General features: G+C 41.7%; 1 protein-coding gene across 3 annotated transcripts in view; it reads left to right on the top strand.

Annotated features, from left to right (window-relative positions):
• The window catches only part of hif1an (hypoxia inducible factor 1 subunit alpha inhibitor), a 46,172-nt gene that overhangs the window by 6,352 nt on the left and 24,847 nt on the right, over positions 1-14,973 (top strand). The window contains exon 1 of one of the 3 annotated variants that reach the window (XM_041176614.1): positions 13,151-13,200. The exons of the other annotated variants lie outside the window; for them this stretch is intronic. Within the exon in view, the coding sequence (XP_041032548.1) occupies positions 13,174-13,200 (27 nt within the window). The 5' untranslated portion in view covers positions 13,151-13,173. Of the gene's footprint in view, positions 1-13,150; positions 13,201-14,973 lie in introns of those variants that run through there. 3 annotated transcript variants of the gene reach the window in all.

The following is a 14,973-nucleotide window of genomic DNA, read 5'->3' as shown; positions in this document are numbered from 1 at the left end:
GAATAGCTTTAGAGTGTCCTGACATCGTGTAAAGCTTTGTATAAATACAAGTTCTTTTTTTTGTATTCTGAACCACCCTAGAAGGAATCAAAGCTGGGGTGAGCCAGAGCTAGCAATTTTCTCCAATGAATCTGCTCAGGGAGATTAAATGAACAAAAAAGTGGAGCTTAGAAATAACTTACACAGGATCCCCAGAAGCCCACTATAAATGCACTTTGTGGTGTTGTACTAAGATGCAGCTGGAATAAGTGAAAGTCCTTGGTGTGTTCACTGATAGATAAAATTGCCAACCCTCTAGAATTGTCCTGGAGTCTCCAGGAATTAAAGATTATTCTCCAGGTCATTGCTGATGGCAACCTAGGAGAAAAGTCTTAGAGCCATTAAAAAGTATATTTATTTTTTTCATTTTCATTGCATGTTTTTGTCTATAAAATTATTAGAGGTGGAAAAACAAAGTGCTTGAAAGTGGGCTGTCATATTTTGAAACTTCCAAGAATAGGTTCAAGCAGAGTTGACAGCCCTACATATTAATGACTATGGTACTGCAGCTAACAACCCTGAAGTCAAGGGTTGAGATCGCACTGTGGCAGATTCCGAAATTGAATTTGGCACATCAGTACCAGAAGGAATGGCCAGTGGTACCCCCATCTGGCCATTTTACCATTAATGTCAGTCTGTCAGTGGCATTTGTATCAGATATGTTCTCTCTGGAGGCTTTCGCCCACATTTTTGTTTTTCTTTAAGTGCTAAATGTAAATTTATAATGCTTTTCCAGAGTTCACGAGGGAAACAGGTGTTGTAAGCAGTGATTTATGGCTTCATTTACACTGCAGATTTACTGTTGGCGCGAAGCTTTTTCAGCTTTGTATCCATGCTAAAAGTGTGGTGTAAATTGGATGCTAATATAAAAGCTAACTCCAGATCAAAGTGCTAACAATTGATCCTATTCATTTATGATTTGGCTACTTGTGGCGATAAGAAGGCTCAAATCTGATCCACCAACAGCTTATTACTGGATAACTTGAAGCATGCTACCACACTTATTCCCTTATTCTAAGGCTGTACCTTATGTGCCTTGAAGTAGAAAGCACAGACAGTTACAGGGGTTCTGAAACTTGTACAGTTTGCTGTGTATCCTGTAAATACTTAGCTCCGGTCTTTATTTTTTTATAGTCAGTCAGATGGGCTGGACTTCTTAGTTCTACCTGTTTTAGTTTAAGTGAATGTTAAGGTATGTAAGCACCTGTTGTTTAAGCAATTTCTAATAATACACATCCATTATTTCATTGGACCTCAAAAAATTGGGTTATTCTCAATGGATTGGTATAATCAGAACCTGTGAAGTTGATTGATGCTGCACAGAGAGCAATGGCCTTGTCTCTTGCTGTTAGCTTAGGGTGCATCTGCACAACAGCTACAGCATTCATGCAAGACAGTTTTGCTTAGTTTGTTGGTACTGCTCTCGTCTTTGAGTCAGAAAGTTGAGAGTTGAAGTCCCTCTCTGGTTTGAACCCAGAACCTTGGCGAACGATCAGTGCAATGCTGAGGGACTGTTGTCTTTCAGATCAGATATTAAAACCGAGGCTGCATCTGCTTGTTTGGGTGAACATACAGATCCCATTGCACTTTCAGAATAAAAGCATAGTGTTTTCCCAGCGTCCTGGCCAATATTTGTCCTTGAACTAACACCGACGAAACTGACTCATTGGTCATTTATCTCATTGCTGTTAGTAGACCTTGCTGTGTGCAGATTAGCTGCCGAGTTTGTATTTCAAAGGCATTTCTGTCGTTGTGAAGCATTCTGAGGGTGTGAAAGGCACCACAATAAATTGAGATATTCGTTGAATCTGGAGCTGAGTCCTAACCTGCCACCAAAGCAAATGGGATTGACATCCCCTGGAGGAATGAGCCTTTTAAGCACATGCTGTGGAGTCAGGTTTTACCCTATCGTCTGATTCATACTGCACGGGTTTAGCAACGAAGCAAAGCGGAAATGCTTTAGGTCAACAGTAAATGTGTATCACAAGTACTGCTGTAAATCACTGTTGTAGCACCTGTTTCTCTCAATAATAGAAATGGCATCAATAAGACCATCTGCATGGGGGAACCTTACTGCAACCGTTCAATATGAACATTTGTTATGTAGAGGCCTGGGCGTTCCGGTTGGTATTATTTTAACAGGTGTTGTTATTTTAAATGGGTAACCTCAGTTGTCACAATTACAGCAGTCAAAGTCTAGGCCATTGTGCCTACATACTGCAACGATTGAGGTGGAATGGTTGCAGGGCTCCAAATGCTGCCATAAAAGTTTACCACACAGAAGGAGGCCATTCAGCCCATTCTGTCTGTGCCAGCTCTGGGCAATCCAAAATGAATCATTGTCCTGCTCCCAGTTTCTCTTTGCCATGTGTTTTCCTCCACCTCTAAAATTCATCCCAGGTGCAATTTCTCTGCCTCAACCGTTCCCCATAGCAAAGCATTCCTCATTCCAATACTGTAAATGTATATTAGGAGAAAACGTTTTTCCCTATTCATGCTATCGAAACCTCAACTGGCAAAAAATTCTGTCATTACCATAAATATTGATTTATTAACCAAATAAAAGTACCCAGGAAAGGTCCATTATATCCCCCTCAATCTCTCTGCTGGTTAATGCATTGACTAGTTTGGCTAGGCAGATCAGGTTTATTAGCCCTAAACAAAAACAAAAATACCTGGAAAAACTCAGCAGGTCTGGCAGCATCTGCGGAGAGGAGCACAGTTAACGTTTTGAGTCCGTATGACTCTTCAACAGAACTAAGGAACAATAGAAAAGAGGTGAAGTATAAGCTGGTTTAAGGCGGGGGGGTGGGACAAGAAGAGCTGGATAGAGGGCCAGCGATATGCGAAGATAACCAAAAGATGTCACAGACAAAAGGACAAAAAGGTGTTGAAGGTGGTGGTATTATCTAAAGGAATGTGCTAATTAAGGGTAGAAAGCAGTACGAGCAAGGTACAGATAGCCCTAGTGGGGGTGGGGTGAAGGAATCGAAAAAGGCTAAAAGGTAGAAATAAAACAATGGATGGAAATACATTTAAAAATAATGGAAATATGCGGGAAAAGAAAAATCTATATAAATTATTGGAAAAAACAAAAAGGAGGGGGGAAATCGGAAAGAGGGTGAGGATGGAGGAGAGAGTTCATGATCTAAAATTGTTGAACTCAATATTCAGTCCGGAATGCTGTAAAGTGCCTAGTCGGAAGATGAGGTTTATTAGCCCTGTCTGTTCCAAGCTGGCTGGAGTGGTAGTGGAAATGTCTAATTATCCTCTGCTCTGTGCTTGGGGTTGTGGAAAATCAGCCAGGGTTCCCTGTCCTGATCTCTTTGCAGTGATCTCTTAGTCTAAGTGTGGCTTGTGTGGATATCAGGATCAGGCTTGGACTTGTACTGTTCCCCCAATGACATGGGTAGCAATGCAGCAAGACAATGTTGCAATCCACTCTCCCTGTGTGCATTTTGCTGCTCTTCGATATAATGTCAATTGTCAAAATGCTCCACTTTAGTATGGCGTATTTATCATTGATGTCAGCAATTTGTTGAAATGTGCACAGCCGAGAACAGAATTATAATTTGAGCAAAATATAATGATTTAATGTATACAGTATACTTACAAATTGGAAGAGAAATAAAACAAGCTTAGACACTGTGCATAGTTCTCCTTATAAAAAGGATCTAGAGAAACTGGAGAAGGTATAAAATCGATACATAAGAATGCTTACAGAACTGAAAGTTTATAAGTATCAGAATTGGCTGAATAGGCTGGGCTCCTTTCTCTAGAAAAAAGGCTGTGGGGTGACCTGAGAGAATTATGAAGAGATTTGATAAAGTAGATGCAGAGATGTTTTCACTTGTGGAGGAAACCAAAAGTAGGGGCCATAGATATAAGATATTAAGGTGCACTATCCCCAGTGAGTTGTGACACTATCAAGCCCCACTGTTCCCCGAGCCACAGCAAAAGTCTGATCAAACCATTTAATTGTTTAATTTAGGTTAACAGAATCCGAGCACCAGGTTTGTTAACTTAACAAGTAAATAACTGTTTACTGAACAAATTGTCTTTAACCAGTGGCAAAAGAAAGAAATATGAACTGCTAATTTCTAACTCTATAACCTAAACCTTACCCCTTCCTAAATCCCAATATACACACAAGAAAGACACATTAGACGCACAAAAACATAGATTTTAAGGGTAAAACAGTTCAATGCACCAATTCCGGAGTACAGAATTCGATGGGTTGATTTTGATCGACGTCTTTCAAATTCCTTTCAGTTCTTTGTTGATGACGCAAGGTGATCTTCCCAGCACTTTTAGTCTTTAGTTCACTGGTTGAGCGCTTGCTTTTCAATGTCTCTAATGGTGATTTTCCCCTTTTCCTCTTGACAGGGGTTTTTCAGAGAGATAGCAGGTTACAGAGAAATGAGAGGAAAAAAATAGCTAGCTAATATTGTAGAATTACTAGAGTCTTACACACACAGGTGAAAGAGGTTTTAGGTCTTTTCTCTTTTCAGGCTAGGAGCTTTTCTGCTGCACTGCTCGCTCACAAACCCTGGGGACCTGGTTAGGAGCCAATTGAAATGTTGTTGCCAGGCAGTTCCGTTAGACCGGACTCCTCCTTGGCACCATCCTGTCTTTTATGGCACACTCTGTTCCAGAACAGCAACATTGTATATATCCCTCACACTGTTCCAGTAGACATGCCTTTCAAACTGCAGCCATTGTGATTTTAATCCACAGTCCAACAGAAATAAAAAGATATGTTCTTTACATGCCTCCACCCTTAAAAGAGATGAAACGACATTTCAAAAATGCGTCTCATCACAAGGTATGTGACATATGACAACAAAACACAAAACTTAATTCCATTCATCCTTCCTCCTCCTTGTACAATCTTCAGCATTTCTTACCATTTAACTTATTTCAGTATTTTACGTCCGGGACAATGCATCCGCGATCACATTATCTTTGCTGGCAACATGAACAATCTTTACATTGAATAGTTGAAACAATAGACACCATCTAAGCAGTCTTGCATTTCAAGTTTTAAACTTTTCAATGAACAATGAACCAGCGGATTGTGGTCAGTGTAGAATAGTGTTTCTTTGTTATCGTGTTGCACGTAAACTTTAAAGTGTTGAAGAGACAACAATGATGCTAGAGTTTCTTTTTCCACTGTAGAATACTTTTTCTGATAGTGATTTAGTTTCTTGGAAAAGTACCATTCTGGCTTCTCTATCCCTAATTTATCATCTTGTAATGGGACTGCACCTACCCCCAAGTCACTAGCATCAATTGCCATTTTAAAAGTTTTGGTAAGTCATGGCGGTCAACATTGGTTCGTTTATTAAGGTTGCCTTCAGCTTTTCAAACACTGTTTGGCATTCTGCTGACCATACCACTTTTTCCTGTTTTCTTAACAAATTGGTAGAAGCTGAAGTTAGGCACAAACTTCCGATAAAACCCACACATTCCCAAAAATCTCATAATTTCTTGTTTAGTTTTAGAAATGGGGAAATCTATTAAGCGTTCGCTTTTGCTGTCCTTGGCAACACTTGCCTTTGCCCTACGATGTGACCTAGGTAAGTTATCCTTGCTTTTGCAAATTCGCTTTTGGCCAGATTTGTGAGTAAGCCAGCCAACTGCAATTGCTTAAACAGGTCCTCTAATTGCTTTACATGTTCTTCCCATGTGTTACTATATATTACTACATTGCCTAAATGAGCCACACAGCTATGTACTTCAGCTACTTTATGTGCTCCTGTGAGTCTTTCTAGAAACATGGGCACATAATCAAACATGGAGGATTCATCTTTTTGCTTTAGAAACTTTTCCTTAATCACTTTTAATTCACCTCTTATTTCATGACCATAGATCAATTCAAATGGACTAAATCCAGTAGAATCATTTGGAGAATCTCTGGTAGCAAATAGTAAGAAATCTAATCCCTTGTCCCAATCCTTTGGATATTCATGGCAATAGGTCTTAATCATGGTTTTGAGAGGCTGATGGTATCTCTGTAAAGCTCCCTGTGTCTGTGGATGATAGGTGTTGACTTCAGTTGTTTGATACCTAAACTACTGATTATGTCCTGGAAAATTTTAGACATGAAGTTAGAAGCTTGATCAGGTTCTATTTCAATTGGTAGACCATAACAAGTGAAAAACTGAGTTAACTTTTCCACTACCACGTTAGCTATAATAGTTCTTAAAGGAATAGCTTCTGGAAATCGGGTTGTCATACCCATGATTGTAAGGATATACTGATGTCCTGCTTTCGTTTTGGGTAATGGCCCTACACAACCTACTAATACCTGACTGAATGGTTCTTCAAAAATTGTTATGGGTATTAAAGGTGCTGGTTTGATTATATGTTGAGGTTTACCCACTATCTGACATGTATGACACATTTTACAAAATTACACTATGTCCTTATGAAGTCTTGGCCAGGTAAAATGTCTTTATCAATGCTTGGGCTTTCCATATTCCTACATGCCCTACTATAGGAATTTCATGAGCTACTCGCAATATCTCCTTATGATATTTGGGTGGTACCACTATCTGATGAACAACTGTCCATTCCTCATCCACAGGTCTGTGAGGGTGTCTTCACTTCCTCATCAGAACTCCATTTTTAATGTAATAGCACTCCGGAACCCCTTCAGCCTCAACTTCAGTGTGAGCTGACTGTACTAACTTGTTTAACTCTGGATCTGCTTTCTGAACCTCAATTAATGAGGACATGCCAAACACTCCCTTTGAATTATCCTCATCCTTAAAGAAAGCTTTGGCTACTCTAACATTTGCTCGTAGTATTACTTTGACCTCTGGTGATGGACTTTGTTTGGCCATTGCTCTGGGCACCACACTTGATGGACGAGGATGACGACACCAGTTACAATCCAGAAAGGGGTGGTGATGGAGCATAACGAGTTGTAAAAATTGACAGTAATCGGACCCAACTGATCAATGAGACTTCAGGCAGAAAATCAAAGATTCTGTGTGGAACAGGTGTAAACTTTATTTAAATATGAAAATGGAGTGTGGATGTTCTGCTTGGAACCCACTAACTTTAATACAGGGAGGATGTCCAGAGCGAATGACACTGAAGGCGAACTCTGGCAGGGGTTCGTTTAATTGGAACATTAGTATAAAGGATTTAAGGCCATTCTGGGCCATTTTTATTTTTTCTTGTTTTTTTGCTGGCCTTTGTGCCAATTGTTCTTCAAAAGAAACAAACATTTATGCCCTCAGCACCATTTCTATCAGCGGCTAGTTTCCCAATGGGAATATCTTCATTCCATTATCAGTAAAAAGGACATGCAAAGTGACACCATGGGGGTAGTCTGTGCCCACTCAAATTCGTGAAGGCACTATGTAAATGCATGTCTTTTTTTAAGGAACATTATTGGTCAAACGTCTGCATTTCTACTTAATATACATTTAAAAGTTTTTATTAATTATGGCCTGAGAAATGCTATTGTTTTATTTTGTTCATTCACGGGATGTGGACTTCACTGGCTGGGCCAGCATTTATTGCCCATCCCTAGTTGCCCTTGAAAAGGTGGTGGTGAGCTGCCTTCTTGAACTGCTGCGGTCCATATAGTATAAGACTGCAAAAATACTGATTCTTAGAAAGGCCAGAGTGGGGGGGGTGGGCACATGGGATGTGAATTTCAGAAGGGATTCCTCATCAAAAGTAAAGTCTATAAGCTTCCAAATCCTCAGGCAATTTCCTTAAAGAATTTGATTAAATTAGTCCTGTCTGACTTTCTCTTTACAAAGCCATCTTGATAGTCCCTGAGAAGCTGCTTATGTTATCCCTTCTGCTTGCTAGCTGTTTGCTTACAAAAAATGTGAGGCTAACTGGTCTAGAGTTAACTTTGGCTATTCCCAGCCCCTTTTTACTAAGGCTGTAACATTTATCACCTTGTAATACTTTGCCATAATTAGTTCCCAATTTTGGTCCATTTTGTTTAGTGTATCTGCTGTTTTAAACAGTCTCCTGATATACTCCTTTCTTTGACCTTTTATAATACAGGGGTGGCATGGTTATTTAATCTCTAATTTAAATTGTCTCTTTGTGGTCCCATCATTTCTTTGACTATCTTCTAATCTGTTTATAAAAGCCTTTATATTGACTAGTCTTTTCCCATACCCTTATCCCTTCTAATTTCCTTTTTTATTTCCTGCCTGCTTTTGGTATTATTCTTTTTAAATACAAGTATAAACTTTATCATGTTTTTGCTAACCTCCCCAATTACTCGTAAATCTCTAGCTGTTGTTGCAACCCTTTTACTCCTGGTCAGGGAGTCTGTGTACATCCTCTCTCATTGCTAATCTGGAGCACTATCTCCCAACATTACCACGTCATTTACCTATGCTGGGCCTCTTTTCATCTCTGAAGTTTGCTCTAATAATCTTGTTTTGATTTCACATTTTATCCCTTCTGAATTTCTGCCTGACTTCGTTTCTTACTCCTAAGTTTTAAGTTGTTTCTCCTGGTATTTACACTCGGTGCTCTACTGAACAATTTGCAGAGGTGAACTTTGTCGATCCCTTTACAATCTTGAAAATTTTTATTAAGTCACCTCAAAGTCTTTTTCCCGAAGAAAGCAAACACTACCCCCCCCCACTTCCTCAAATTTTTCCGATAACTAAAATTCCTGATATTAGTGAGTCATCACTGTTGCTCACCTCTCTAACCTCTGAAGGATAATAACAGCCTTTTGATGCATGCTTGAGTTTCGACTGCTGAGGAATGCCTGATTTATTGCCAGCTACAGTGCAACTTACACTTCTTGCCTCAGCTTTGTGAATTATTAACATGGGTGCAATTTGTTTTGATTGTTTGATCTGTTACCAGTAGCTGTTCAGTTTGGAATTGAATACAGGCAGCTATAAATTATAGGCAGCAGTTAGGTTTACACTGTGACAAACTGATTGAGATCAATTACAGATTCAGTTTCCTTTTACAGTATGTTCTTTCTTTCTTCAGGTAGCATGCATATTAAACTAAAAGCAAACTAAAACATTAACTAATCAATTTGATTTCCTATTAAGAAAAATAAAGAACCTGTGTTTATATGGTGCCTTTTGCAACCTCAAGACATCCCACAGTGCTTTACAGTCAGTGAAGCACTTTTGAAGTGTAGTTGTTACTTAGCAAAATCCCAGTATGATAATGACTAGGTTTTAGTGGTGTTGGTTGCTTAATTAATATTAGCCAAGGGAGAGTTCCCCATGCCTGTCTTCCCCATATTTTTTACATCCATCTGAGAGGGCAGACAAAGCTGCGGTTTAACATCTTGTCTGAAAGATAGCACTTCCGACAGTGCAACACTTCCTCTGTAATGCACTGGAGTGTCAGCCTGGATTACGTGCTCAGGACTTTGAGTGGAAATTGAACCCACAACCTTCTTGCTCCAAGGCAAGAGTACTACCAACTAAGATGAAAGCAAATTACTGTGGATCCTGGAGATCGGAAATAAAAGTAGAAAGTGCTGAAAAAGCTCAGGTCCAGAGGCATCTGTGAAGAGAGAAAAAGTTAACGTTTCAAGTCCATTATAACTTCTTCAGTTGAAGAAGAGTCATATTGGACTCGAAACATGAACTGTGTCTCTCTCTCTCTCCACAGATACTGCCAGATCCTACTGAGTTTTCCAGCACTTTCTGTTTTTATTACTGCTACCAACTGAGCCTTGGCTGAGTGTGCTTTTTTCCAGTGGGGGGAAGAATCAGTGCCATTGAAAGCTGTTGGCTGTCATAAAAGCCTGGCTCAGTTTCTGTTTTGTCCCTGAGGCTTACCCTTGGACTTCCAATGCCCCTGGAATACAGGCCTGGTCAACTTATTAAATGTTCGCCATTCTATCTTTGAGATTTTTTTTCAGTGCGAAGCCAGTTATGATCATTACCACTTTCTCTCTGTCCATTCCTTTCACTGTGTCAATGAACTCATTATTAGCAACTTGCATTTATATATGTCCTTTAACATAGAAAAAGGTTTCCAGAGGTATAACCAGACAAAAATGGATGACCTGCCGAAGGAGGAGATATTAAGAGGGATGATTAAAAGCTTGGTGGGAGAGGTGGATTTGTAGCAGCATCTTAAAGGAGGAGGGGGAGCTGAAGGTTTGGAGGGGTTTAAGAGAGATGAACTTCAGACCATTGGACCTAGATCGATGAAGGCACGGTCGCTGATGGTGAAGCAAAGTGGGGGTGCACAAGAGGCCAGAATCAAAGAAACAAATAGCTCTGTGGAGGATTGTAGAGCTGTTGATGGTTAATGATAGGTAGGGACTTAAATCAGTGGCATTGGAGTTAAGACGAGATTGTCTTCTGTCTCTTGCTGTGTTGAAACTAGGGAATCCATGTAATATCTCGGCAATTCAGCTTTAAGTGCCTCCTCGCAAAAGTGAGGGTGTAGAACTAATTTGCAAATGCTTGACAATGTTACTTTAAGAAGCTCTGAATGGGATCAATGTTGCTGAGGGCATATATGGTACAAAGAGGATTTTGCTTTGCACAGATATTGAATTTGTGAATCTGACCTTGGTAGAAAGTGGAATGAAACTCCCTCCTCCAGGGATGCTCAGTTCACTGTCAGGTCAGGAATTTAAGCTGCATTTAAATTATAATGGAAGTGTTGGCGAAAAGTGAAACCAGTTTGCCGCAATGTGGTGACATAAATTCTTTGGCAAAACTGTACCTCAGTGGAGGCTGGGAATGGTTGGTGATGCTGAACAGTTAGTTTTGCTGCATTGGGTATATCTCTGGGTTAGGGGTAGTAATGTTGAATTATTAGCGATTCTGCATTGAGTACATAAAGCAAAGTACTGAAGATGCTAGAAATCCGAAATAAAACAGAAAATGCTGGAAGCATTCAGCAGACCAGACATCATCTCTGGAGAGAAAAATAGTGTTGATGATTTAAATTGATGGTCTTTCATCATAACTGGAAAACGTGAGATGTGACGGGTTTTAAGCAAGTCTTAGTTCTTTGGCAGTGCCCCGGGGTCGAGGATGACTTGCTTCCACTCCAGTTTGTTGGGTTCTGTGATGGCTGATAAATCCAGTGCACAATCTATAGATTCTGACGATGCGGGGTAGGTGGTGCTCGGGGGTTAGGATAGATGAGTTGTTTGGAGGTTTGTGTGCTGCCACAAACATCTCTGCTTCACCTCTGCATTTTCCCAATGAAGTTTCTCTGTGTTCGGTGCCTTGCTGAATGAACTTACTCCAGTTTGGTCAGTCACAGGCCAGTGCGGTGGGGAGGTTTGACCTCTTCATGGATGCTTTCAGGACATCCATAAAGTGCTTCCTCTGTCGTCCTGGGAGTTTTCTGCCACGACTAAGTTCCAAGTGGAGTGGTTGCTTTGGGAATCTGGTGTCAGGCATTATGAACAACCTGTTTCACCCAGCGGAGTTGGGTTTGAGTGATTAGCATCTTGCTGCTGGGCACATTGGCTTGGGAAAGGATGCTGCTGCTTCTTGCCACCAGATTTTCTTTTATATTTGTTTATGGGATGTGGGAGTTGCTGGCTGGGCCAGCGTTTATTGCCCATGGGAAGGTGGTAGTGAGCTGCCTTCTTGAACCGCTGCAGTCCATATGATGTAGGTACACCCACAGTGCTGTTAGGGAGGGAGTTCCAATATTTGACGGAGTGACAATGAAGGAACGGCGATATGTTTCCAAGTCAGGATGGTAAGTGACTTGGAGGGGAACTTGCAGGTGGTGGTGTTCCCATGTGTCTGCTCCCCTTGTCCTTCTAGATGGTGGCAGTAGTGGGTTTGGAAGGTGTTGTCTGAAGAGTTTTGTAGATGGTACATATTGCTGCTGCTGTGTGTTGGTGGTGGAGGGAGTGAATGTTTGTGGATGGGGTGTCAATCAAGCGGGCTGCTTTGTTCTGGGTGGTGTCGAGCTTCTTGAGTGTTGTTGGAGCTGCACTCATCCAGGCAACGGGAGAGTGTCCCACCACACTCCTGACTTGTGCCTTGTAGATGGTGGACAGGCTTTGAGGGTCAGGAGGTGAGTTACTCACTGCAGGATTCCTAGTCTCTGACTTGCTGTTATAGCCACAGTATTTATATGACTAGTCCGGTTTAATTTATGATCAATGGTAACTCCCAGGATGTTGATAGTGGGGGATTCAGTAATGGTAAAGCCATTGAATGTCATGGGGGGGTGGCTAGATTCTCTCTTGTTGGAGATGGTCATTGTCAGGCACTTGTGTGGCACAAATGTTACTTGCCACTTGCAAGGCAAAAGAAGCTGGTAATAGAGCCAGTGGAGAACACACACTGGGTCTATAGTGCCAGCTGGTGATAATCCTTCTACTCCCATTTACATCTCTAGACCCATCTTGTTTCTTTACTTGTTTCTAACACCACCCCCCTCCACTTCTCTCTCTCTCTCTCTCTCTAGCGCCCCCCCCCCCCCTCAAACCAGCTTATATTTCAACTCTTTCTTGGACTCGAACTCAAGTTCTGTCGAAGGGTCATGAGGACTCGAAACGTCAACTCTTTTCTTCTCTGCCGATGCTGCCAGACCTGCTGAGTTTTTCCAGGTAATTCTGTTTTTGTTTTGTTTCTTTACTAGTTCATTACCATATCCTTGCACTATCAACCCTATTGTCATCCCTGCCTTCCACCCTATAACAGACCTTCTGTTTTGTTCTTTCTCCCTCCGCCCTCGTGTACTTGGTTAAAACCTATTACGTCTCTAACTTTTCCCAGTTCTGATGTAACCTGAAACGTTAACTCTGTTTCTGCCTCCACAGATTCTGCCTGACCTGAGTACTTACAGCATTTTCTGTTATTACTGCATTGTGTACATCTCAAGGCTGAGGATAATTTGCTGAACTATTTACGACGCTACATCAATATATTTCTGGACTGGAGTGGTGGTGCTGAGCTATTAGCGATGCTGCATCCCTGGGTTAGGCCTGGTGATTTTTTATTCTTTCACAAGGTGCGAGCATCGCTAGCTATGCCAGCATTTGTTTTATATGCCTAAGTTGCCCTTGAGACGGTTGTGGTGAGCCACCTTCTTGAACTGCTACAGTCCATGTGGTGTAGGTAAACCCACAGTGCTGTTAGGAAGGGAATCCCAGGATTTCGACCCAGTGACAGTGAAGGAATGGCGATATCGTTCCAAGTCAAGATGGTATGTGACTTGAAGGGGAACTTGCAGGTGGTGGTGGTGTTCCGATGCGTCTGCTGCCCTTGTCCTTCTAGGTAGAAGTCGCAAGTTTGGAAGGAGCAACCAAAGGAGGCTTGGTGAATTGCTGCAGTGCATCTTGTAGATGGCACACACTGCTGCCACTGTGCAGTGAATATTGAAGGTGGTGGATGTGGTGCCAATCGACGTGATGCTGAACTATTAGCATTGTTGCATTGAGTGTGTAAAAGCAAAATAATGCGGATGCTGGAAACCTTAGGTAAAAACAGAAAATGCTGGAAAAACTCAGCGGGTCTGACAGCATCTGTGGAGGGAGAAACAGAGTTAACGTTTCGAGCCCGTATGACACGTTCAGAGCTGTGAAAAAGAGCCATACGGACTCGTAACGTTAACTCTGTTTCTCTGTCGGCGGATGCTGTCAGACCTTTTCCAGCATATTCTGTTTTTACTGCATCTCTAGGTTACGGATAATGATAGTATACTGCATTGAGGACATCTCCCTGCCTGGATAGGATTGATGATGCTGAACTGTTAGCAAGTATAAGTATATCTCTGTGTAATATCTCTGTTCTGGGCTGGTGTTGAAATAGTGCCACACTGAACTGTCTCTCTCTCTGTCTTTCTTTCCCTCCCTTCCCCCCCCCCCCCACCACCACCTCCCTCGCTTCCGCACCCCCCCCCCCCCTCTCTCCCAGTTGCGGTGTTTTTTCAGCCGCAGCTTGCCTCCTCCCCCGTGTCCCTGTGTACGTTGTTTCAGTCACGTAGGCTCTTGGCGCTAACTCGGTGTCAGTGTGGAGCTGAGATAGCGGCACCTCGCGGCAGCAGCAACTCTCAGGGCGCTGCTGCCGCTCCACTTTCAGACAGGACTAACCGCAAACAAGAAACCGAAAGCGCACGCATGCCGCTTAAATGCTCGACAATTTGTACCTTCTTTGAGGGACAGTGACTGACACGAGTTCTGCGTTCGCAGTGAACGGCAGCCAAACTTTCCACGAACTTGTCCCAATACCTGATTGATGGCAGCAGTTGCAACTTGCTTTTGGATTTCGTGTTGTTTTTCTTTTTGTTTGCGTCCCAGTATTATTAAATGCAATAATAGCGGATAGGCGAATGTCATTCGATGCTGAGCGCTGTGTATTGAGTGAGCTGGGTGATTAAGAGTGGTTGCTTGGAATGCTGCTTACCAGGCGAGCCAATGCAAGTAAAACCTAAGATGAAAGCAAAACAGTGCGGATGCTGAAAATTTGAAATAAGAACAAATAATGCTGGAAAAGTCAGCAGGTCTGGCAGCATCTGTGGAGAGAGAAACAGAGTTAACGGTTCAAGTCCGTATGACTCTTCATTAGAGCTAGAGAGAAGTAGAAATATGTTGGATTTTATACTGTTTACGAGGGGCTGGGGGCATGTAGAACTTAAATGGGCCTCCACTTAATAGCTCAGCTTCACATTTGTCCTTCCCCCGCACTTAATAGGCAGTGCTAGTTTTCTAAATTAGAAACGGCTTATTCACCATTTCTTATGTAAAGCAGCCTCCAGCTTCCACCACTCCAAACATGCTCCATTTTAAAATCTTTGTACAGGAGGAGTACGGTTCTCGCGAGTTGCCCTGAAGTCTCCACAAATGATAAATAATTTGCAGACGTCGCTAAGATTAACATGGGAAGAAAGATCACAGAGGCAATAAAAACTTGTGATTTTTTAAAAAAGATATTGAACACTAGTTAGAAAAATAAGGGAAGGCTGTTTAACAGTCAAGGC

This window comes from Carcharodon carcharias, chromosome 28 (genome assembly GCF_017639515.1).
Source record: "Carcharodon carcharias isolate sCarCar2 chromosome 28, sCarCar2.pri, whole genome shotgun sequence".
Lineage (NCBI taxonomy): Eukaryota > Metazoa > Chordata > Chondrichthyes > Lamniformes > Lamnidae > Carcharodon > Carcharodon carcharias.
The sequence above is the reverse complement of the archived record's forward strand: the minus strand, read 5'-3'. Positions and strand labels throughout refer to the sequence as shown.